General features: G+C 48.4%; 1 protein-coding gene across 1 annotated transcript; it reads left to right on the forward strand.

Moving 5' to 3' along the window:
* Positions 1-14,931: 14,931 nt before the first annotated feature.
* LOC308351450 (stromelysin-1-like) lies at positions 14,932-22,405 on the forward strand (the record flags this gene model as incomplete). The annotated part of the gene is made up of 10 exons (XM_080817093.1): positions 14,932-15,033; positions 15,591-15,835; positions 15,927-16,075; positions 16,207-16,332; positions 17,793-17,957; positions 18,139-18,283; positions 19,094-19,227; positions 19,722-19,881; positions 20,988-21,091; positions 22,305-22,405. The coding sequence occupies 10 exons, from the start codon at positions 14,932-14,934 to the stop codon at positions 22,403-22,405; spliced, it is 1,431 nt and encodes a 476-aa protein (XP_080673219.1).
* Positions 22,406-26,534: the final 4,129 nt, after the last annotated feature.

A 26,534-nucleotide genomic window follows, 5' to 3' on the forward strand; every position in this document is an offset into this window, starting at 1 on the left:
AAAGAAAGTACTTGGTTTCTGAGTATTTTTTCTTGAAAAACAATGTGTATTTCGAAAATAGTTCTGGACCTGCTCCTGAATAAAGCAAGTCTCCATATAACTACCATCGAGTGAACGAGAATATGGCGAACGGGAAAAAGTTACGTTTGCCTTGGCAGCTTGTTGAAGGCCATGTAGTCTGGGGTCAGGGACGCGTCCTGCAGACCACGTGTGAGCCCGAGGAGCACTCCTGGCGCAGGACGGCGAGCCCGGACAGGAGAAATGGAACGGGAACTCTCCGTTCTCGTGTAATTTCCACGGCAGCCAGGCCCACTGTGTAATCGCTGCATGACCTCGACAAGACATTAAGTCTCAGCTTCCTTAACTTCAGGAAGAAGCAGTAGCGCTAGCCGCCTCATAGATGTACTGAGAAAAAAATGACACGCGAGGAGCTCACGGTGCTGGTGGCTTGGACTGCCTCTGCCCGTTGTCACTGCCTTGACACCCACACTCCCTATTTTCTGCGTCGTACGTACACCTGGGAGAGCTCCAACTAAGAGGATGTGGGTTCATGGAATGCTTGGAATTTTCAGTTTATTTGCAGACACTGCTGATTGGCATTAATCGTTTTTAATTAATGGAATGAACTGAGGTCAGAAAATATGAAGATCAGAACGATTCTGCCTGGGGTTGGAGTTCTCCCCTCTTCGGAGCTTAGCTCTGTCCTCAAGTACTTCCTTCTTCAATGTAATAGTCCCAGCGTTGTCTTTGCAAGGCATAGGGTCGCGTCATTCTGAGAAGAAATGTCACTTCCCCGCAGGGAACTGCATACCGGACATCCTTCAAAAGAAGAGAGTTCCCCGCGGGATTTGCATCAAAAGAAAACCGCGGTATCTGGCTTGAGTTGTTTGGCCTTAGGTAGCTCGGGGGAAGCTGTTTCTCCTAAATGAGGATGGCACTGGAACGAAAGCCAGGACTGCGCTGGGCTCTGTCTCGTCGGCGCTTGTGAGAAAGTCCTCCGCAGAGTCACGAGGGGGCCCTTCCTCCGTCGGCCTCTGTTTCCGTTACAGCTTTCCGTTGTAACAAACCCTTACAGTGGTCGTCGTGGGCCGGACACTGTTCCAAGTGGCGCACACACATGGCCTCGTGGCCTGCGCGAGGCAGGTGTCATCCTTCTCATTTTTTGGATGCGGAAACCAAGGCCCTGAGAGGTGAACTTACTTGCCCAAGGTCACACAGCCTTGCAGCTGCAACTCAAAGCCGGCCAGTTTGACTCTAGACTCTGTTATCAACCGCCCCAAATTCTGCCTTTCCAAGTCCTGAAGCGGAAAACGGTCAGAGCAAACGCGGCACTCCGCACCACGTCGCACTTGCGCTGGACTGCTCAGTGGAAAGGTCTCTACTCCGTCAGAAGGGTTCTCCTGTGTGTCCAGTCCACGGAATATCACTTTGCCTTGGGAAATGTAGTGAAAGCTAATGTCTGGAAGAAATTATCCAACATCTGGAAGCCGGAGGGCTGGGTATTTGGACATCAGCTGGAGAGCTGCTGATTTTTTGAGCGTGAGCGCCTTTGACTCCTCATCAACCGGACTATTTTGTAAATCCATAAGGACAGAAATAGTATAAAAATGGCAATAATGCAAATTGTTTCTGCTGACAGTAATACAAATAAATTCAAATAAAGGATACCTATTAGAAGTATAATTGATTTCTGCCTGGTAGAAGACAGCCCCAAACATTACATTTTATTGCTCTGTAAGATATTAATGCATTTACATCATCAGAAAATTCGTTCTAACATTTCTTACTGCACATATACTTTTAAGACCTTTCTTTAGACCAATTCCCTCATTAGTTAATGAGTTGGATAATATCTTCAACATGTTCCTCTCATATGTACATTAAAGTCACTTTTAACTTTTTTGAAAATTACACTTGAGCACTAGGCAGCCAACAGGGAGCACAGAGCGCTCCCCCCGTCTGGGCCACCAGGTGGGGAAGACCACATGCTGGCCGAGCAACTCCTCAAGCCAGACAGAACCAGCCTCTAGTCCTCCTAATCCTGTCTGCCTTCTGCCTCTAACGGCGCAGCGGAGGACGCTGCCCCTTCTGGGGGGCATCCGGTTTCCCAGTCTCACCTTTTTTGCCTTTGTTCCTTCATTGAAAAGTATTTATTGAGAATCTACAGATTCTAGACTGTGAAAGGCATGAGGGGCCCGGAGAGGACTGAGACGATCTCTGCCCTCAAAGGCACGAAATGTGGTAAAAACATAAAAAAGATGCATGAACGACAAATCACCATGTAATTAAGTGGGTAGACTAACAAGTACGTAGCAGATACGGGGCACAGAATACTGTGGAAAATGGTATTCTTGACGTGCTTTAAAACGAGAGAAATCTGTCAGGCAGAAAAACGTCAAACTAAGGGGATCGAAGACAGAGCAGCCTCTTTAAAGACCCGTGGTACACGAAGAGGAGCGCTTTCCGGACTGGAGCCTGCGGTGAGAAGGGAGCCTGGCGAGGATAAACGCCACATCCTGAGCGAGCGCTCCCGTCGCAAGTCTGACCCTTGTCTCGTGGGTGACCTGGCTTTGCTGGAGGGACTTGAGAGAGAAATGACTAAGTTGCTTATGAGAAGGTCATTCTGATGCAGTGTGGACGTGGCTCAGAAGGGCTTAAGGCTACGTCCGAGGGAGAACAGCCACTGTTGCTGAGAAGCGCAGAAGACCTGGGCACCCGTCCTAGGGGTGGGCAGGACAGAGGCGGTGCTGGAGTGGGGGTCTGTAACCGCTAGACGGGAGGACGTGTAAGGCTAGTGACTGCTTTGCGTGTGGGTTATGACTGGAAAGCAGTGATAGAGGATGGTATCTTAAGGGTCTGGTTTAAGAACTTATCTTGAGTAGGGACTAGGCGAGGAAGAGCACGTCATGAAGGAGGTAGTGGTGTGGTTGATGGAAGGGAGATCATCGGGTCCCTTGGGTCTGCGAGCCTTAGGACATGCAGGTGGGGATGTGCAGTGGTTAACGGGGCAGAATCGGGCCCAGTAAAAATAAATGAAAATACTGTATCCCACAGTGCATAGGGGGAGGGTAACAACTTAGAAGTTAACGGGATGTAGCAGACGCACAAGTAATAGGCTTTACAGGAAGCATCATCCCTCGGGGTGATTTGCTAGCATTATTACTAGAATATCAAAATATTTTGTGGTTGTAAGGTACTGAAGGGAAGGATTGTGCTTATTTATCCAAGAAAACGTCCAGCTCACAGAGATCAAAATCCAGGGTTTGTCTTTCTGTGGTTAGCATGTAAACGTAACTTGCCAGGGTCACTTTGTGTCTGGTCGTGTTGGAGACACGAGTACTGAATTTTCTTTCCTGCTGTGATCAATTAAAAGATTGGGCAAAGTGTATGAAGCAGCCGATTCCGTTCACCGGGTGCCAGGAAGGGTAGTCCGGGAGAGAAGAGAAACCATGCAGGCGCAAAAATCTCCCTTGCTTTTCTATCTTCATGCAGTTTCCAGGACACAGCACATGGGAAGGGACCCCGGCAGAGCACGTGGTCTCCCTGACTTAGGAGACCATCGTTGAAGTTCAGGGAGACGGGTGTGGCCGTACTTGGCAGAGCAGAGTGTGGAAGAAGAGAATGCTGTCAGGTTATGCAGATGGAACATTCCGGAAATTGAGAGAGGAGTCCCCCTGGGTCTGTCAATGAATGCTAAGCTACATATGTATCTCCAGGAAGCCCCAGACTGAACAAGCCCCAGGCGTCGCACAGGACTGGGAGAGCTTCTGCCCCATCCAGCCGGAGGGGAGGACGGAGAGTGCTTGCGGTGACCAGTAAAGCTACCATAAGAGGAGGGCTGAAAAGCCCTCAGAGAAAGCCTACGCTAAACCCATCCTAAAAATGTTTAAAATCAAACCTTGAAAAAAAGATCATGGTGAGCTTTAGGTTATTTAACTGCCCGCCCCTACTAAAAATTGAACAATTTTTAAAGAAAAAATTTAAACATCTAAATATCTAACCGTATAGCATCCAACATCTATCATCCAATAAAAACTTACCAGATATGCAAAGAAGTCTGAAAATGTGACCCATAACACAAAAAACAATGAGTCAATGGAAACATATGCAAGAATGATAGAGATGATGAGATTTACAGAAAAAGGATGTTAAAAACAGTTATAAATAAATTCCAGGGTTTCTTGGAAAACACAGACATAATACAGACAGAAATGAAAGATATGAAAAGTGAGTAAACGGTACCAGACCTGGAAAGCAAGAATTTCCATCGGATTCATTTTTAGATCAGACTAATCATTTCTTAGTCTCTTCTCGCTTGCTCGTGTTTGTGGTTTCATCTTTTGTGTCTTTATACCTTTATAATGTGTGTGTGTGTACACACACAGTACATACAATACACATTAATATATTGTATATAATCCATGATATATAGATTTGATAATGAGCACTGGGTGTTCACAACTAAAGAGCCGCTGGACACCACATCAAAAACTAATGATGGGCTTAACTATATGTTTGCTAACTGAACATAATTTTAAAAAATTTCCAAAGACCTTGTAGATCTAAATGTGGTATTTGGTCTTTCGATCAACTTTCATTCCTAGAATTTGTTCCCTTCTATATTAGGAGAATTTGTGGGATCCATTTTTAAGAATCATAATTTGCAGCAATCTAGAGGTTCTAAAAAGAGCATGTTGTGTTTTTTTTTTCCCCTCAAGAATATTGGTTATTGCTTCTGTTAGGAAGCAAAAGGATTTTTCTCATCTGAAACCACCTGGGTCTCTTTTCAGGATTTGTGGCAGGAGCTTTTAGGTGCAAAATCTCTACCTTGCAAATTGTTCAAGATTTAGTGTCCTTAGAGTCCTTCCAACATAAGCATTTGATCTTGGAGAATTTCCCTCCCCCCCCATTTGCTCTCCACTAGCTGTTCATTCCTCCTTAATCTAGCTTCAACCCATATGTCTGTGTGTGTGCATGCGTGTGGGAGTGTGTGCAGGGGAATGGGGAGCCCTGGAGATGTCACACATCTCCTCCAAGCCCAGGGAAGCACTGGAAAGTGAGCTTCGTTGTTCTGAAGCTGTTTCACAGGGAAGGGACGTTTTAGACTGTGTCATCGCTCCAGCGCCGGGGCGGGGGGGCAGGGGGGGGGCCATGTGCGGTATTGATCAGTCAGGAGACTTGCACTGACCTAAAGCGGGTTCGTGGACCTCTTTGCATCTCAGGGAAAATGGCACACGTTTGTGAGGTTTGTTCTGAGGATCCGCGTCGGCGGCGATCTTGGTACTTCATGGTCACTCACCTGAAGCTTGTTGCTTCCCACCTGGCCTCCCTGACCCGGAACTCCCCAGTCTTGCTGTTCTCCTCCCCCAGCAGCCTGTCCACAGCCCAGCAACCTCGCTGATCTTCAGGGGCTCCCTCTGCCATTTTCTCCATATTCTTTCCTTTCCAGTTATTAAAAATTGTTCAAAGTTAGAAATACGGTCACATCGTTTTTTTGCCATCACTCTAGATATCCAATTATTATGAATAATCACGTTTACTATGTGCCTAGGAGTGTGTGTGTGTGTGTGTATATATATATATATATATATATATATATATATATTTGTTTCTGTAATATATATCAAGCTTGTAGGATAGTCTTTTATTGCCTTTTTAAGAACAAAAATGAAAGGGCATAGAGAACATAAGCGGTTTTTCTGTGTCACAGAGCTGGTAGGTGCCAGACTCAAACTGAGAGCTGTTTAACTCCAGACTCCAGTCGGAAACTCCGACTTCCCTTCTTTTGGCTGATAGTCTTTTAACTAACAAGGAGCACGATCTGATAGTAATTGGCCCCACGACTAACGGCAAAATAAAATAGTCAATAAATTATCATCAAATCCCCAAATCTCTGTCTTCTGTACTTTTTTACAGCAGTTGAATTAGCAAGACGATATCTTAGGAGAGATGTGAATACAAGTAAGGTTTGAAGAGACATTTTTCCACTGAAGTCCTAAATTCATAACTTAGAACAGCATGTTCCCATCCCGTAACTGAGTAACATATGACTTTGAAAAGAAACAAGGATTGTGAAATGTGTTTTGGGACACAAAGGTATCAAAGTGGGTATTTATGCTCAGAGCCTGAGGATTGGGTTTTCTGACCAGCACTCCGGAATTCACGGCCAGCAAGACTTTGTGAACTGTTTCAGGAATTGGAACGTTGACTAACCTTGGTGAACGAGGAGGCTTTGTGGATTTCTGAAGCTCCGTGACGCACTGTGACTGCTCCTAGGTCCTAACTGGGTCACATCTGGGCAGCATGAGTGAAGGGCATGGGCAGGAAAGCCTAGACTTGGAAACAGGACGTGGAAGTCGGGGACTGAAACTGATGAGAGGTGCCCTCCGAACTGCAGACAGATTATCGGGCAGACGCTGGGTTAAGAGATGCCTAGAGGGATTCAGTTTTTAAAAATGTGAAAGCTTGAGAGACAACACTTGTGGAGACAGTGAAGTCCAGGCAAGGAGGGGGCAGGAGGAGATGAGACGCAGGGACCCGCGCTAGTCTGCAGACGCTGCAAACTCGTGCTTCTGTTTTTTGGGGTTTCGATTGGACAACGTTCGCATCCTCCCTGCTATTTCGTTTATTCATGGACTTGAGCAAATGTTTGCATTTCCTGAGCTTCAGGTTTTTCACGTGTGAAACGAGGATGCTGATCTTCACCATACGGTGCAGGTGTGAGGATCAGACGCACCGCCTGCACCACGTGGGACACATCGTAGGTGACGGATATGTGGTTTCTGCCTTTCTGGAAGAACGGGTCTGAATATACATCTGTTTGACCATATTACACACGCCGAGACATTAATTACCTAAAACTATATAAAGTTATGAAAGTTCAGAAACTTGATTCTGTTTTTCTCACAATGTAGTTTTAGTGGGGAAAAATCCAGAACACCAATACCAGTGACATTGTGTGAGTTCATCCTTCCTTGGTATGTACCCAACGCTCAGTTTAGCGATGACTACAATATAAACCTTCGTTTTGTCATTCTTACATAATGCGACACCCCCCCTCCCAAAGAAGTGTCAACTTTAAAAATCATGATTCAAAGAAGAGGAGGTGTCCCAGGGCAGTGCCTAGGACTGTTGCAGCAGATCTGTCAGGACAATGAACATTACTGGTTTTAGGTATTTGAGAGAACTTGAAGAAAGCTAATCCCCAGGAGAAAGCGCACACGAATTTCAGAGTTTCAGCAGAGAACGTATGGGTAGCAGAAGAGCCACTCAGTACACCCCCAAGGCTTCTGTTACAGAGGTGCGTAAGCCAGGGGGTAGAGACAAGTTCTCCTGTGCAAGTCTGAATATACAGATGGACAATGGCCAGATCCTATATAAAAACAGAATTTTGACCCACAATCTGTGACAACATGCCCGGGAAACCAGTTCCCTTATCTACACTAAACAGCTCAGGAAGGCAGCCTGCTCTAAGTCAGACTTGCTGGAAGCCAGATTGTGATCTCTAGTAACAACCCAGGACGCCAAACAGTAACTTCTGTGGCAATATAAGGGAACATAAGTTCCAAACATGGTGGCCGGTGCTATAATGGGTTATCTTATTTTACCTAAGAGTAGGAATTTTTTCCCTTAAATTGTACAGCTACGAATAGAAGAATGAAACTGGACCATTCTCTTACACCGTACACAAAGATAAACTTGAAATGGATAAAAGACCTCAACATGAGGCGGGAATCCATCAAAATCCTAGAGCAGAACATAGGCAGTGACCTCCTCGACATCAGCCACAGCAACTTCTTTCAAGATATTTCTCCAGAGGCAAAGGAAACAAAAGTGAAAATGAACTTTGGGGACTTCATCAAGATCAAAGCTTCTGCACAGCATAGGAAACAGTCAACAAAACAAAGAGACAACCTACGGAATGGGAGAAGATATTTGCAAATGACACTATAGACAAAGGGCTGATATCCAAGATCTTTAAAGAACTCTTCAAACTCAACACACAAAACAGATAATCATGTCAAAAAATGGGCAGAAGACAGGAACAGACACTTCTCCAAAGAAGACCTGCAAATGGCTAACAGACACATGAAAAAATGTTTATCATCATTAGCCATCAGCGAGATTCAAATCAAAACCACATTGAGATACCACCTTACACCAGTTAGAACGGCCAAAATCAACAACACAGTAAACAAGTGTTGGAGAGGATGTGGAGAAAGGGGAACCCTCTTACACTGTTGGTGGGAATGCAAGTTGGTGCAGCCACCCTGGAAAACAGTGTGGAGATTCCATAAGAAATTAAAAATAGAGCTTCCCTATGACCCTGCAATTGCACTACTGGGTATTTACCCCAAAGATACTGATGTAGTGAAAAGAAGGGCCATCTGTACCCCAATGTTCATAGCAGCAATGGCCAAGGTCAGCAAACTGTGGAAAGAACCAAGATGCCCTTCAACGGATGAATGGATAAGGAAGATGTGGTCCATATACACTATGGAGTATGATGCCTCCATCAGAAAGGACGAATACCCAACTTTTGTAGCAACATGGACGGGACTGGAAGAGATGATGCCGAGTGAAATAAGTCAAGCAGAGAGAGTCAATTATCATATGGTTTCACTTACTCGTGGAGCATAAGGAGTAACACAGAGGACATGGGGAGATGGAGAGGAGAAGGGAGTTGGGGGAAATCGGAGGGGGAGACAAACCATGAGAGACTGTGGACTCTGAGAAACAAACTGAGGGTCTTGGAGGGGAGAGAGATGGGGGGTTGGGAAAGCCTGGTGGTGGGTATTAAGGAGGGCACGTATTGCATGGAGCACTGGGTGTGGTGCATAAACAATGAATCTTGAAACACTGAAAAAATAAAATTAAATTAAAAAAATAAAAAATAAAAAAGGAATGTGCTATCAAACCATGATAAGATACAGAGACTTAAATGCATATCACTAAGTGAAAGAAGCCAATCCGAAGGCTATATACTGTGTTTTCAACTATATGATGTTCTGGGAATGGCAAAACCATGGGGACAGTAAAACGAAGAGCAGTTGCCAGGGGTTGGGGAAGGGAAGGGAGCACGGAGGATTCTTGGGTCTGTGAAGGTGTTGTGTGCGATGTCCTCAGGATAGACACAGGTCATCATACACTTGTCCAGAACTGCTGGCTGTACAGCACCAGGAGTGGGCCCCATGTCAGTAAGTGATGGGCTTGGAGTGACACTGATATGTCAGTGTGGGTTCACCAATTGTGACAAAGGTACCACTCTGCAGGGGGAGGCTCAGACTGGGGGGCTACGTATGTTTGGGGGCAGGGAGTACGTGGAAAATTCCTGTACCTAACCTCCATTTTGCTACGAAACCAAACTACACTAAAAGAATAAAGCCTTTTCTAAAAAGTTAATGTGAGCAAATGCTGTCATTGTTGTCCATAGTGACACATGGATAGGGCCACTCGAAGGGCAACCGCTCGGGTGTGCTTTAATTCAGGGTCCAAAATAGAAATTTGGAAATTATCTGCCTCTGTATTTTTACTTACCTCTACAACAGACATTTCCTTCAGAAGGAAAAAAAAAGACCCAGGCCGGCGGTCACTGAAGCGAGCCCGCCCGGCCCCGCGCGCACAATAGGAAGAAACCCAACAGCTGTGACATTGAAGACAAAGTCTCCAGCTTTCAAACGAATTATTCTGCCGCTTCTGGGGACGGTGAAGTTGTATTGGAAAAGATCTGGTGGCCCATCTTACGTTTACTCGGGAACTCTGGTAATCAGAAAGAATGAGAAAGAGGCTTTGCTCCTCACGTGTGCTCAGGCACCAGGACACTTGCTTTCTAGTACTTTCTGCCCACTAGACAGTGCTGAAGCCACGTCTCTACTGGGGAGGTGTTGATTTGGAAAGAGAGAGAAAACACCCTGTGACCTGTTTCATACCCATCCGAGGCACGTCCCGCAGGAGAGGTCGACAAAGGATGTGCTCAGTCACAGGGGAGCCAGCCCCGGAAGAAAATTACATAAAAGCGTACTATTGCCAACTGACTCAAAATGAACATTTCCAGAATGTATAGGGCAGGCCCTAAGATGTGGAACAGAGCTGTCTTTCCACAGTGTGCTTGACAAGTCCGTTTCCCACGGAACGCTGGCTTGCAGGTGAGCTCGGCAGTCTGGGACCGTGCCTGCCCCACCCTGCTGCTCCCACCAGTCCCCCTTCTGGGCCCGCTGTGATCCTCACATCAGAAAACGTGCTTCTCGAGCGACACTTTGTACCATCAACGGAACATGCCGCCTATTGGAGAACCACTAGAAACCCTAATTCATGTTCCTCTGTTTGCACAATTGCGGTACCTCCGCCAAGAATATTACAAAACGGTCTCCTTCTTTCCATCATATCAGAGTTGCCCGGAGCCACACAAACCCCGTTGCCACCACCAAGGAATGTCAGGGATGGATTGCAACATTTTTACCACTCCTGTTGAGTGATCTGAGTCATTATGCTCTCATAAACGAAAGAAGACCGAGCCATCCACGTGCTCAGATGATCTGTTCCTAATTCCCTCTTCTGCTCTGTTCACCTTCCAGCTAAGATGTTTGGACGTTTCTGCGGCAAACAGCCATGGAGATTAGCATATGGGGTAGGATTTCAACTATGAAAAACGTGGATTAAAAAAAAAACCTGTGAGCTTCATCAAAAACGAATGATGTACTATATGGTAGCTAACTTAACATAATAACAAATGTAAAAAATAAAAATAAAAATGCAAAAAATAAAAAATAATTTGAGAAATGTAAAAAACGTGTAAGCAACATGTTTTATCCGATGATTCAAAGAGGATATATTGCCTGATTAGTCCTCCTCTCTGGCTGGGGAGATTCAGAACTGTGGAAAAACAGATGCACTTTTATAATTTCCCCTGATCACTGTGATGTAAAAAAGTAAAAATTAGAAGGAAGCACAGTGAAGTGTTAATCATGTTTTCCTCCTTGTGGCATGACTATTTGTGATTTCTTTTCTACCTTCTACTTTTTTCTATATTCTGTATTTTCCTATACTAAAAATATGAAGCTTTACTGAAATATATAAAACTTTATTTAAAACATAGTATAAAGACATGACTTTGCATCACCAACAGAATAAACGAAACATCTTAGCCAGAGACTAGCGGGTTTTCACGAATGAGTTTCAACCTGTCTGCCCACGACTTCATTTCTCATTTTTTGTCACTACTCTCCACGCACGTTTTGCTTCAATAGGAAATGAATTCTGTCATTTTCCTAACAGACATTCAGCTTTCTTGACTCCGCGTCAGTGTTCATGCTGTTCCTGCCTTTCCCTCCCCATCCGCACGGCGGTGGCCTGTCCTGCAGGGACGCCTCCCCTCTGCAGAGCCCCGGGCCAGCCCCTCTCTCCACTCCCTGAGCACGCCCTGCCCTGCGGGACGGCATCCTTCCCGCCTGCCTTCCCGCCTTCCTTCCCTCCGGCCTGCGCTTTATCCTCCCTCCCTCCTTCCTCCTTTTAAAGAGCTCACTGGGTCCTGTTCCCGCCACGTTTCTCCGTTACTTGTGGTCTCCAAGCGTTCGCTCTCGGTTTGGGGACGCGAGGATTGGAAGACGGAGACTCAGACGCAGGAGAAAGGACCGCGTCGCTGAGGTGGAGGGCGCCCGTGTTATCTCGTCGGATCGGTCCTGGAGGAGCGCGACGAGTGGAGAGACAAATGCGGGAGGTTGTCAGAGAGGCTGTGACTTGGACCGATGCCGGTTCTTGAATCCAAGCTTGGTTCCGATGCGTCTAAGTGTGCTGCCACGTCTCGGAGCCCTGCGGGTCGGCTCTGCGCGTCCGGCCCTTCTCTGGCTCTGCTGTGCGCTCAGCCGCATGACAAATCCTGCCGGACGGTCATTCTCGTCTCTGCGCTGGAAAAGCCCAAGGTGTTTCCTAGTGTTCACAGATCCCCTCTGCGTTTGGTGTAGTTATTCTCTTTCTCTTCCGCTCAGCTGCTCTGTAATCTACCTGTTCTTCCTCACGAACGCATTGCCTTTTATTTACTTACTTACTTATTTAGTATAGAGTACATTTATTGTTCAAGTTAGTATAATCCAAAAATAGCACTGGATTAGATTATGCAACGATAACACAGATTCATTGACAGTCTTTTACTTTGTATCTTAGGGTTTATGAGTTTCAAAACTAAAATACTCAAAAAATACGTGAGTCATTGATATTATTTAACAACACCCAGACTTTCAACGTAATGAACATGAACTTATATCAACATGCAAAATAAAAAAATAAAAGTGAATAGATATCTCCAAGAAGAGTGTTCCAAGTTCAGAAACCCTAAGATACAATGCATTGTCTTTTAAAATTTATTCTACAAAATGCAAATCATCTCTCATGCATTGTTGCTCCGATGCTGCCGTCTGAGAATTTTACAGACATGGGGATGAGGAATAGGTGTAGACAAGCCTTCAGTTTATTCTTCATTAGACACACTTAAGCTGGTCTCTCGAATCTTTTTCAAAGGCAAGAAAACAAAAAAATTCAGTTAATAGGGTGTTTGGTAAGATCTGGGGATTTAGAAACATCTTCATGATTCATGAGGTTTTTTTGACTTTTCATTCGCCTCTTTGACTTTTCCTGGGAAACTTTCATTCATAATTAGTAGGTTATTAATTCTTTAAGCAATACTTGGGTGTGTACTTTATGCCGGGTGCCGGGTGCCATGTTCACCATTAGGAGCACAGGGAGAACTGAGAGTTTAGGGTGAGGGAGGGGGACATCGCACTCCAGCTCCGCGTGAAGAGTCTGCACGAGGCGGTCCGAGGTGCCACTGAGAAACAAATAATGACCTCTTCCTGAGGCGCGACACTTGCAGAAAAGTCCGCGTTTATTCCAGGAACAACAACATGGCCCATTTTGCCAATTGTGTTTGAACGTCTGGGAAAAGAAACATGGTATCTGTAATGTCTCCCTCTGAACGTGAAATATGTTTTATCAGTCATGATCCTAGAGAAAACGTTCGCAGGAAAGACGTTAATCCGGAAGGAACTGAGAGTGTCCCCAGCGACTTCTGCCTCCGTCCATCGAGCCTTCCCCGAACTCACTCCCGGTCCCGGCCCTGTTTCCGCTCCGCTCCCTTGGCTACCCTCACCTCAGGATGGACAAGCATTTCCCCTTGATTTCAATCGACACAAGACCCAAATTCTTTCCCCTAAAGGAACGGGATGTCTTTCGATGGGATCTAGTCTAAAAACAGATGCTTAGCACAGCCCCAGCCTTCAGACAACTGGTCACCTCCAGGCACAGACCTCTCACTGCCCCTGTGACACGTGCTGGATGAGATCTCTCTGGTGTTTCATCAGAACATACAAAGATACCGCGAAAGTAGGAAAATGCAGCAGAAATGCAAAGGCGGGAACAAAACTCGCCCTTATTAAGTGTTCATTTTTCTTCATCGTTTCACTGACTTTCTCACTCCCAGGTGTTCTGCTCTTGAGCAAACAAGCAAAGAAAAAACGAAGCATGGTGGCGAATAAAAAATGTTCACTTTTAAGACGTTTCCTAAGTGTAAACTTGGCTCTTTCCAATTTAACTTCTTTCTCTTTTTCTGCTCTGTTTTTCTGAGGGTAAGGGAGGCGAGGTCGGTGAGGAAGAGGGGCAGGCGGCCGGAGGATGGTAAAACGTTCAGCCGAGCTCCCTCCCCTGTGGGTGTCCGCGGTCTTCCCTCCGAGCACTGTTGGCGGGAGCAGCGCTCTGTGGACCGAGAACAGGAAGGAAGGGAAGAAGAGAGAAGAGAAAACAGGTGAGCGCCCTGGGGGAGACAATTAAGGGTGGCTTTTGTTTTAAAGTTCGAAGTGCGCCCATAATCTGGGCGGCTGAGCCGTTAAGGATCTGCCTTCCGCTCGGGTCATGATCTGACGGTCCTGGGATCGAGCCGTTGATAGGGCTCCCTGCTCCGTGGAAAACCTGCTTCTCCCTCTCCTTCTGCCTCTCCCCTTCCTCTCTCTTTTTCTGTTTCTCTCTCAAATAAATAAATAAAATCTTTAGAAAACAGAAGTTCAAAGTATCCACGATGTTGATTTGAGGGAGGAGGGAGAGAGATGGAAAGACAGTGAAAAGAGCGGCGGGGGCGATGACGGAGAGGTTGGTCCTGGCCCAAGGCGCTTCGTTCGACCCCGCCAGTTCGCGGGGGCGCTGCTTGCGGGTCTGCTGCCCGCTCCCAGGTTGGGACAGAATGAAGACCAGCCGGAGGAGAAAGGGTACCCCTCCTCCCTCGCAGCCTTTGTTCTGCCCTGCCTGTGAGCCTTCTCCTAACAAATCCAACCAGAAACCAGTAACACAGACTTCAAGTCGAGGACTCAAAACACAGACTCTCCCTTCCGACCTTATTCTAGATACCCTTCCTTCTGTTATTACAGAATCTAACAGTATGGACTTGAGCTATGTAAGCACAGCTTGTCATTTACGTACATCTCATTGTATTTGATTTTAAGTCTGTTTTTCTTAAAATAAAACCGCATTTCATATGTTCTAACCAACTTTGGCTTTTTACCGAGTCAGCCTATTTCTCCTCTCAAACACACAAACATAAATGGTCTAGTAAATTCCGGGCACTTTTTTTTTTCCAGAATAAAAAAAAAAATGCCCCAGTTCTCTTCTTACGAAGACAGGAAGCATTTCCTGGAGCTTAATCACTGTTATGATTTGCAAAATTGGAAAGGTTGAGAGAAATTAGTAAAGTAGGTTATATCATCCTACTTCAGATTTGGAATTTTTGGACATGGTCCTGCTGTCATTCGGATGAAAGCAATCATGAGTCAAGCTGTGGGCAACCTAACCCACCTCGGTCACCCTATAAAAGTCAGGGCTCCAGAGACCGGACCCAGGAGAAGGTAGGCAGAGAGCCCTACAACGACCTAGAGCCAGGAAGAGCCCGTGGAAATGCAGAACCTTCCAGCTCTCCTGCTGCTCTGTGTGGCTGTGTGCTCAGCCTACCCAGCGGACAGGGCTGCAGAGGACGAGGACAGCATGGAACTTGTTCAGGTGACTGGGGGCTGCGTCCCTCCCGGGGCTCGCTGGGGCTTGGGGCGTGCAGGTAGCAGGTAGAGAGCGTAATTAAATGTATCTCCCGCTGGGACGTCTAATCCAATGTACATGTAGCTGGTGTTTACGTTGCTAGTGTCGTGTTTAGACGCAGGGGTTTGTCCAGCTTTCTTCTTAGGGCAGGTCCCCAGGAGACGCATAAAGTAGAAAGTCGAGGGAGTTAATAAATGGGCCTGAAATACATAATTATGCCCAAAGAAGCCTATGTGCTCTGTGTTCCTCTTTTAGCTTAAAAGAGGAACACAGACATTTATCTTGGGTTTTTGCTTCATTTTCATTGCTTTGGGAGTAGACCAAGCTCCAGAGATTATCGGGCTACAAAGGCAGAACAGAAGCGAGGAGGAGTCTTTAACTGAGAGTTGAGCTGAAGAGGACACTCATTTTGATTTCTGCAAACCAGACAGATACTGCAGACAGTTTGAGTCGGCAGCTGCCATTTACTATGAAAGGCTGAAAATCAAAGTATGACATAAAAACTTTACTTAATATCCCGTTAGCAATACCTGGAAAAATACTACAAACTTGCAAAAGATACAAAACCGTTTGTTAGAAGAAGGGACCGTGGTCCCGTCGTTGAGAAAATCCGAGAAATGCAGAAGTTCCTCGGGTTGGAGGTGACGGGGAAGCTGGACGCGGACACTCTGGAGATGATGCGCAAGCCCAGGTGTGGCGTTCCCGACGTCGGCGACTTCACCACCTTCCCTGGCGCGCCCAAGTGGGGGAAAACCCACCTTACCTACAGGTAATGGGTCCAAGGAGGTTTTCACACACTACCCAGATTTTACTAATGACTATCGCAGGAGAAAATAACATCTTCGATTTTTCTCTTAAAGGATTATAAATTATACGTTGGATCTGCCAAGAGATGCTGTTGATTCTGCCGTTGAGAAAGCCCTGAGCCTCTGGCAGGAGGTGACCCCACTGACCTTCTCCAGGGCTGATGACGGAGAGGCTGACATAGAGATCTCCTTCGCAGTTAGAGGTAAAACAAAGAAACAAAAAACCCCACAAAAACCACGAAATGCATCCATTTATCTAGTTGCTGTTGGGGGGTTGGTGTTCCAAAGAGATCCGAATTACCTATCTCTCCAATAAAAACACTTTCTCTGTTAGATCATGGAGACTTTAGCCCTTTCGATGGACCTGGAAATGTTTTGGCTCATGCCTACCCGCCCGGCCCCGGCATTTTTGGAGACGCCCACTTTGACGACGACGAACGGTGGACAAGGGACACTTCGGGTTGGTTACACATCTCTTGGAATGACGTTGGTGGGGGTTTTCTTTAGATTTAGAAAATTCTTAATAGCTCAGAATCTTCAAGAAGTGGGGTGTCCCATATTTCCTGAATGGCTCGAGAATGTATTTTTGTTTTAACCATTTTTCAGATGTCTGAAAATTTTATTCTCTGTCCTGGTAAGCACAGTGTGGGGACATCAGTTAAGTATTTCTGTGATGACTATGTTTCTAGTGTGAGCTCAGGACCATCCTTGAGAATATTCTCTCATTATATTGAGTTGCAGATAACCAAGGAATGGTGCCCTGGATATTGTTTGTATCCAATTGGGGGATGTTTCTTCTTTACTCTTCAAAAGGGAGATGAGAGTTAAATTTCAGAAACTGAGGTTCCTTTTTAGGTTTTCTTCGTAAATCAGCATTTTACTATCTCTAGGTTAACAACAGTTTCTACTTCTGAAGGAACGCACTTGCCCCTAATACAGTGTCCAGACTATTTAGGTGGAAGAATATTTCTCAGTTCATAACTGCATACTTGAGGAGTGGCTTCCAAAGTTCTCAAAAGTTGGCTAAAACAAATAATACTGCTTCTGAAATTCACTGGGGTTTATAATTGATACTCAAACAGAATCTCCATAGGGAATATGAATGTGAAGTTAGTGCTCGATAAATTTCTTTGATTCTACTCAATTAACAACTTCTTCCTGTAACGTCTCTAATGAGGACGATAGTAGGATCACAAGTTACACAAATGACACTTGCAAAAGTAAATTTAGCATGTCAAATATAATTACATGATGACTTCCAATTTTCAGTATTCTGGGTTATTTTTAATAGTATGAAGAAAAAAATATGAATATAGCCAGTGTTTGTGTGGCCCAGATCTCTTTTGTGGCAAACGGTAGCACGATTAGGCGTGCTATCTTTTAGACCGATCTTGCAAACCCTCTGTCAATGATCCTTACTAATATTTCCAGACCCAATTTGTGCTTAATAGTAATAATCTTGGGGAGGAAAATCGTAGCAGCGTGGCTGTCTCAGGATTCCAGAATCGAGATGAATAAATTCTGATTCATGTAACCGAGGCCATAACTGGCAAACATTAATATGTTGAAACAGCGTTTAGCTTTTTGTTGACAAATGAAGAGAAACATTTATGGATGAGCTACACAAGCGGTTTGGGTCCACTCCAGGGCACAGGAAAAGGGAGCTGGTTCTCAGCTAGGATCCTGAGACAGGAGAGGGGGGTGGGGGGACACGACTGGATATTTTGTCTCAAAGACTGATTTCAAGAAAGAGCCTTGAAAACACTCGGCCTGCCGTGAAGCCTGAGCCCGTTAACCACACACCAGGCAAAGGAAGCCCTGTGTGCCTCCAGGGAGAAACCGAGAGAACACAGCTGACCTGTGTGAGGACGTCCATGGGTTCGTAGACCAAGTAACCGTTGTTTATGATTTCCTAAATAGGAACCAACTTATTCCTGGTCGCTGCTCATGAACTTGGCCACTCCCTGGGTCTCTTTCACTCGGCCGACCCCCGCGCTCTGATGTACCCAGTCTACAGCGCACACACAGACCTGGCCCGCTTCCGCCTTTCTCAAGACGACGTGGACGGCATCCAGTCCCTGTACGGTGAGCGAGGCTGCGCACACCAGGCACGGGAGCTTTGCAGGGCCGGTCTCCGGGAGGGCTTGAAAACGCGGCACGACGCATTTGCAGTCCTCTCAGAGCCCCCGAGAGTGCTGGGAAAGCACTCACGTGGACGATAGCGTCACAGTCCCTCTGGTTGCCTCCCCACATCTGTTCCCTTCAGGATCTCCCCCTGTGTCCCCGGATGACCCCGTGGCGCCCACCGAATCTGTGCCTTCAGAACCAGGGACCCCAGCCGCGTGCGACCCCGCTTTGTCCTTCGATGCGGTCAGCACTCTGAGGGGAGAAATCCTCTTCTTTAAGGACAGGTAAGACCAGAAGATTCCACTTCCCTCTCTCTCCTTCTGACGTTCCGTGTTTAGAAAGCAGAACGGAGACTTGACGGAGATTTTAAATTCTGAGAGCAAAGCGTTTTCTCTGAACTTGAAATCACTGAGCTCTCGTGGCTCACCCTCCACATCTCCCCAACAGCTTCCCACTCGTTTTCGAAGGCTTGATTCGACGCCTGTCCTCTCGTGCTTGTCTCCAGTCGCTACAAGCCACTCTCGCTTTTCCAAGGGCTCAGGTCGAACTTCAGCACTAGAGTTTTATCTTTGTTTCCTTTAAAGATGGCATCAGGAGAGCATTATCCTTAACCAGTTAACTTACGGCTGCAGACTATGTCCGTGATCACACGTGCGGGCTGCACACGTGGGAGGGAAGCGAGGAGCCCGTCTCCCTCGCCACACCGGCTCCCCGCCGCCGCCCACCGCCGAGGACGCGCGTACACGCTTCCACAACCGTTCTGGAAATACTGACACCCACACGCACACGTACACACACACCGGTCTGTCCGTCTGAAAACGTGACCGGCGTTGTGACACCTACACCGGTTTGCATGGACTGTAGTCACCTTCTCTCTAGAAGATGCTACGCCAGAATCCTCAGGCAGGAGGTCGGGGCGAGCGTCCCAAGAGAAGGAAACGGTCTTTCCCCATCGACAACGTGCCGACTTCTGCCCGCCCTCAGGCCTAGCAGCCGAGGGGATGGGGCAGGTGGATGAGGCACCACAGGGAGAAAAACACGCTAAAGGTGAAGGTCTGTTTCTCAATTTTCACTTCCTTCTCTATATATTTCAGACATTTTTGGCGCAAATCCCTCAGGACACTTGAACCTGGATTTCATTTGATCTCTTCGTTTTGGCCGTCCCTCCCTTCAGGCCTGGATGCCGCGTATGAAGACACGAGGAGGGACACTGTTTTTCTTTTTAAAGGTAATTATGAAACAATAATTTCTGTTAACCCATTGAAATAAACCCCTTTGCAGGAAAATTGAATAGATTTCAGTTTTCCCTGCTCTGACACATTGTGTCTCCTTCGTCACTCTAAGTTCTGAAGAAACAACTGGGTCTGGTGTTACTTTATTTATATTTTACAGATAATAAAAATGCATGTAGGGATATAAATCGCTCAGAGTTATACATTCCCTGTTTGCATTTGTGTTCATTCATTCAATCCATACATTTTTGTGAAAAATCCACTTTGAGCTGGGGAGTAAATCCTTACTCTGAAAATCAAGGGTGCTGACAAGTATTCCTTAAACTCAAAGGCTTAACTGTCATAAATTCAGCAGGACTCCGAATGATTTTTCTTTTTTTTTTAAATTTTTTATTTCTTTTCAGTGTAACAGTATTCATTGTTTTTGCACCACACCCAGTGCTCCATGCAATCCGTGCCCTCCCTAATACCCACCACCTTTTCTTAACAGGAAGTCAGTTCTGGGCCGTGAGAGGAGCGGAGGCCCAAGCAGGTTATCCGAAAGGCATCCGCACCCTGGGTTTTCCTGCATCCGTGGGGAAAATTGATGCGGCCTTTTCTGATAAAGAAAAGAAGAAAACGTACTTCTTCGTAGGAGACAAATACTGGCGGTAAGATGGGGTTGGGATGACTTTGTACGAAACCTCAGCAGGGAAATTATCTTCTTCTTCCGAGGATGCCCCCAGGTCACTCTCAGCCCAGCACCCGCCCCCCGCCCCAGTACGGAGCATGGGGACATACTTGCTTTCAAAGGCAGTAGCACTGGTCTCAGATGGTCCCAGGGGCCTCTGCCTCGGTCCCACCTTGAGCCCGTGAGCCGCAGACCGGAGCTCCCCCTACAACCACACCCCCCCCTGCCTGAACAGCCTCTTCTCGCCTCTGCCCCCCGCCCCCTGCCAATGCACTCCCTCTCCATGTCCTGCCTCAAGCCCCAGCACCCGGTGGAGCTTCCCGGCTGGACTCCAAACGCAGACGGGCTTGTGTTTTGTCTTGAAGCCCCGGGACTCCAGGCCGCACTTTAGCGTTCCTCTCCTGTTGACTCATCGCCTCCCTGGGTGTTCGTCTCATCTTTCCAGCGCTGCTATATGATGCTTCAGGGCCTCCCCTGACCGCTCCCTCTCATTAGTGCTGTCTTTAAGAGGACCATGAGCAGCAGCGGTCCAGGTTTATGGCCAGAACCCAGGACACACAGAGGCCGATGCCTGGGCCATCTGCCCGACGACGGGGAGGACCAACCAAGGTCCAGCCAACGAGCCCAAAACACATTCCCTGTGCTTTCCTGGTCTCCGCCATCCCTTTCCCTAGGAGGCTGCTTAGGAAATCCAGACGTGCAGGGTTGGGAGGACATGCGCAAGCCACATATGGTAGAGAACTTGAAATTCGTATTTGAGATGAATGAGCCAACTCATCTGTCTGGACCTTCAAGCCTTTGTGATAGAAAGATGATTAGGGTTCTTTCCATCCAGGCTCGAGAAGTATGGTAACAGACATCTGAGACATCCGGATGTTGTCTCTGTTCCGGGGGAGAGACAGTTTCGAGAGCTGCGTTTGCAGTCCCATTAAAGTCCCATATTTCTGTAGTGTCTGACAGGCTTGACGTTCATTTGCGATACGTGGAAAGTTTACTAGAATTCCACAGTAACCCTGACCTGACTTAGGGCTTCTGGTCACGTGGCTTCTGTGCAATGCCGTGCTGTGTTTCTTTTACTGGGTGCAGATTTGATGAGAAGAGACAGTCCATGGAGCCGGGCTTCCCCAGGCAAATAGCGGAAGACTTCCCAGGGGTGGACCCAAAGGTTGACGCTGCTTTTGAAGCATTCGGTGAGGAGATACTTGTTTGTTGGGTCACGGGGCATTGGGAACATTCTAGGGTATCAGAGGGACAATTGGATTAATTTGTAATGACAAATTTTCTTTTTTTATGAGACTTATTTATTTACTTGAGAGAGGGAGAGAGTGGGGGAAGGGCAGAGGGAGAGCGAATCCCAAGCAGACTCCGCACTGAGCGCAGAGCCCAATGGGGGCCGTGATCTCATGACTGAGATCACGACCTGAGCCGAAACCAAGAGCAGGATGCTTACGTGATGGAGCTCCCCGGGCGCCCCGTGTAATGACAGGTTTTCTCTAAGCAGCTCCTTCCTCTCTCCCCCAAATTGCTACTTACCAATTCCGTGCCAAGTCTATGATGACTTCTAGAACACATTGATGTGATCGGTGGACACTCATCTCTGTTTCGTGTGCGTGGAAAACAGCAAACTGCTCAGGGTCGTTTCCCTACGTCCCGACCTGAGCTCTCAGGTCACCGTGCGTGCAGTGGAGTCCCCTCCAATGGTGTGGCCACGTTTCCCTCACCCCATCCGGCCATAACTACTGATTCCCAGGGACATGTCCCCGAATGGTCAGTTGCTGCCCACGCCAGTCACTTGCAAATCATTGCTTCTTCGTGCACCCGGGGTTTTAAACCAGTTGTATCTTTTTCCTGCTCGAGGAGAGAGGAGCGGAGGCTGGTGGTGCTTATCAGAAGGTGACCTGAGCACCAGGACGGCCGAGCCTTGAAGGGCCCTGGTGTTATCGAGGGGTTTCCATGCTTCTGTGGGTCCGGAAGAGACCCTCGGGGAAGGAAAGGGGAGGAGGACTGTTGGGAAAAAAGAAAATAAAGAGTTCATGGTTTCCAAAGAAGCAGAGAGTTCTGCCTGGTTGGAAGCAGAATGCCGTGGTAAGGGGAGCCTGGCTTCGCCGTCGGACAGAGCTGGAAGGCGGTGCTGTCGCCAGCCCGTCCTCTGCCAGGGACCTCGGGCCAGCCCGCGTGCCCCTCCCCCTGCCCATCTGCAGGGCGGACTTAGATGCGCGTCCCTCACGGGACTGTTGAAGGAAGACGTGAAAAAACCACCCGATCAAACGCTTATCAGAATCCCGCACCCAGTAAAACCCTATCAACCCCGGAGTTCTCCTCGCCTGGCATTCTGCGTTCTGTGTGTGCCACGCTGGTTTATCTGCAACAGTATCTCACGGGTTCCCTCCTCCGTATTTCCAGGATTTTACTATTTCTTCAGCGGACCTTCCCAGTTTGAGTTCGACCCCAACGCAAGGAAAGTCACCCACACCCTGACGAGCGGCAGCTGGCTGAATTGCTGAGAGGCCGAGAAGCGCCCCACGGGCTTGGGCCACCGCTGCTAGTCCTGCCCAGAGTCCCCGCGAGCGCGGACGGTCCGCTTCTCCTGTGCATGCGGGGACGACGCTCAGGCGACATCTGCGACTTGCTGGCTGCTTCCCACGGTGTCGGGCCTCGGGGCGAGCCACTGAGCCGGGGCTGCGTCCCGCGGGGCCTCCACGGGGGAGGGGAGAGCGCTCGTGGCCCAGCCTGGCTACTGTATATAGACTATGTACTTGTTATTTAATAAAGAGAATCGGTCAGTTGTATCATCATCGTGTTTGTTTTGAGAACAAGTCGTCCCCATGACCTTGGGTGCAGTGGGGACCAGATCGGAGGCCGGCCGAGATCCTGGCCTGTGGTGTTAGGATTTAGGTCTCCACGGTGGCCGCCGCACCACGGGCTTGTCGGGACCGGTAGAGGATGCGCCATGCGCCCTCCATAGGTGTCCTACCAGCCGGTGTCCCTGTTTCCGCCTCCCGCACGTCCTGTGTGTTCCTGAGACGCCGTGGGAGGAAGACCGAGGCCAGCTGTCCCCGAGCAGGGCAGGCTCGAGAGAAGACTGTGACGCAGAATCTTACAACTGTCCCAGGTCGCCTCGTTCACACGCTTTCTTTGTCAGGTGGAGGAAACCAAACCTGTTCTTCGTCTCCTTCCACTGACAGCCCCTCGGCGGGGCCCCCCCGCCTGCCCTAGCAGCGGATCTGCTCACGTCCATGCACACCTGGAAGTACCCTCTTGTACTCATTTTCTATTTGTCCGTGCTCGAAGCCCACGGGCAGATGCTGCTGCGAAGGGAGACTCACCACCCCTAGGTCAGGTGCCCAGCACGGTACCTGCCACACAGTAAGAGCTCGTTCACACCCCGATGGGTCCATTCATACAAGGATGATTCACTCATCGTATTCCAAGCGCCAGGCCAAAGCGTGCTGGGGCGTAGGCATAGGACCCTGCATGACCCTGTGTGAACGGACACAACCCCTGCCTTCATCAGGGTCATAGTCAGCGAGAAAGAACGTATGCAAAGGAGCGCACACACACGTGCGTACAACCGCAAACCTAACGGGTGCTGAGGGGAAACCATCTACGTCTGTGGTAGGCTAGCAGGACGGTCACCTGCACTGGGCCGTGTTAGGACTTCTGAGGGAATGACCCTGGAGGTTTGAAGGGGAGGCCTGGGAACCGGGGGAGGGGATCACAGCTCAGGCAAAAGCGGTCACACTGCAGAGTCAGACGAGAACACGGAAGACAGCAGGACTCGGCGGGGGTTTGAAGAAAGAGGGAAGAGACCTCGCCGTTCCCAGAGAGCTTCCTAGAGCGAGAGGACAGATGTCACCTACGGTGGCAGCATGTGCTGGGCTAGGGGACAGCTTGGAGACAGAGCTTTGTGAGGAAAGGGTGGGAATGGGGAAGAATGGCTGAGGTTTGCCAAGTTTTGAAATGTCTGTGAGATGCCCAACTAGGCCATGAGGGAGTGAGTCTGAACTCAAACACGGTGACACGGAAACTCTGGGGACTGTTCTGTGGGGACTGTCTGCGACATGGACACAGGCGGAGTCTTTCCTTGTGCACCTCAAACAAACCCAATGGGGTCTGTCAATCGTATCTCAATTTTTTTTTAAAGAGGGGAGATACACATCTGTGAATGGTCAGCATTTAGACTGTCCTTAAAACCGCGAGCACGAAAGAGACCGTGTGGGAGACTGTAAGGCAGAACTCTAATACGTGGCAGTATTTTGGTCGGAATTGAGCATTTCTTTATTTTAAAAATTCCCTGAATTTATTTGGATTATTCTTTTGCAGGGGTACTAAGTGGCCACAAGTCTGAAAGGTAGAAAACACAGTGAGAATTCAGTTTTCTTCACACCTGTCCCCACCAGCTGGTGCCTTTCCTCGGGGGCTGGTGTGACAGCCCCATCCTCATGGAGCTCACAGTCCAGCGAGAACGAACGCACGCGAATGCCACCCTCCAGCCGCCCCGTACACACGCAGACATTAGCACGTTACGTCTCCTAAAGTGAGACCAGCAGCCGCGAATCACGCCGCGGTGCTCTTTGCTCTTTCCACTTAAAACACCGTGGCATCCCCTCCTCGTTAGTGCAGGCGCCGCTCCTCTCTTGGCCACTTTCTCCGAGATAAATAGTTAATTTACTCAGTCCCCTACTGGTGGCTTGTCGCTGGCTTGCGTCGCTGGTGGCTTGTTTCCGCCGGGGGCAGACGTGCAAGTTCAGCGGGACTCGGGGACTCTGCTGTGGTCGTGCTGCACGCAGCAGAGTCAGGAGCTGGCTTCGTTCTTCCTGGTTCCAAAGACCACGCTCTGATGTTGTCTAGAGCGACGGGCAGTAAACCAGCGGGGCGGCCTCATCTTGCCGAGTTTGGACTCGGTCTGAGCCGGGCGTCGAGCCGGGTGTTACTGCACCACCGCAAAGAGGGCAAGTCCATTCTTGCTCAGTCCGGCAGCTTAAAATCCCCACAGCCCCAGGGCCAAGGTTCTTGCATCTGTGTCTGACGCCTGGCCTCTCCCGCCCCCCCCATGCTATCCTCAGTGATGAGGGACAGTGGGGGACCTCCCACCTGCCACTGTCCCTGCTGCCCTTTCCCCCAAGCCATCTTGTTCCAGAAGGACTGGAGTGTGTGTGTGTGTGTGCACTGACCAGCCGGGAACCCATGTTCCCTGACACCGAGCAGCGGCCGAGCTCCAGGGACCAGCCTTGCAGCCCATGTTGGGGCAAGTCCGCCCCACGGTGACGTGCTGCTGAATCCCAGGACGATGTGCAAGAACTGGCTTGACTCCTCTTGCCTTGGAAATGCAGAGCACGTCCGCGTTACAGGAAGTGACGTCAGATCGGGGGTGAGGGGATGAGAGCAGACGCTGGGGATTAGATGGGAACTGGGCAGGAGACCAACAGAGCGGTGGGTGTCACACCGATGAGAAAATAAGGAATGAAGACGGTACAGAATCCCCCGTCTCCACAGTCTCGGAGCCAAATGTCACACGGATGGGCTGTGAGCCCCCTGTGAGGAGCGACCGTGGGAAGGCGCTGAAACGTCGCAGGGATAACTGGAGAGAGCAGCTTTTCCTCACGTTGAAGACACTGGCGGGAGCTCATTCTAGGAAAGTGCTTAGCTTGCTACCCTGGGTTTCGGGTAGAATTAATTCAATTCTTGGCTTCGCTATATTAACAAGAGTTTCTTAAATGCCTAGAAATACTCGGTTTGATTTCGAGTCTGCACTAATAGATTTGGATTATTTGGAAGAATTGTCTGTTTCATAATTGTAATTTGTGAAGTGTTGATGAAAATATTTGTGAATGCAAATAGTATTAAATGTTTCAGTCTATTTCAAATTTTAACCATGTGAATCCATTAAACATTAGCCAAAGAGCAATGAAAGTGATTATAATCATCTTACACACACTTCCTGGATCAATGAACAGAACAGCAAGATGAGCGAGTGGAGCGTAAGGTCTTACGAAAGCTTAAGATGTAAGTGTTTTATAAACCGAGTGTTAATCATGATACAAGTAAAACTGTGCTAATAAGCACGAAAAATAAAGCTGCCCTCGACATTAAGAAACCCCAGTCCTATCCTAATGCAGAAAGGAAGCAAATAGTTTACATGTATTCTATCTTTTAATTCTCATTTACACGACAGATGGTATTAAAGCAGTTTGACAAAGAGGGTTGCTGCCACTCAGAGGGACTGAGCCCTGTCCTCGGTCCAGGTGATGGGACGTGCCGGAACCAGGGGTCTAGGCACTTGCCTGACCCCAGGCTTATAATGGGGCAGGAGCTGAAAGAGAGACGGAAGGGGCCGGTGCTTTGTCACAGGTCGGCTGGCCTGACCCACGAGGGGCGCAGGGCCCGGACACACAGAAGTCAGACTCGTGACTCGAGCCTTCCTGCAGGCGCCCCTGTTTCCCCGTGTGGAGATGGGGACGCTAAGCAGGCACCGGAGGGCTTCATGACCACCCAGGCCCACAGGCACGAGGCCTCCCGCCAATACAGTCGTCCTGTCATCGTTCGAGAAAGCTGCTGGTGGAGCGTCAACGGCGTTCGTCCATTAAGAAATCACCCCAAACCCCGACCCCCCGGGAAGGGACGCGGGGACTC

Source organism: Martes martes, assembly GCF_963455335.1.
Source record: "Martes martes genome assembly, chromosome: 10".
NCBI classification, from domain to species: domain Eukaryota; kingdom Metazoa; phylum Chordata; class Mammalia; order Carnivora; family Mustelidae; genus Martes; species Martes martes.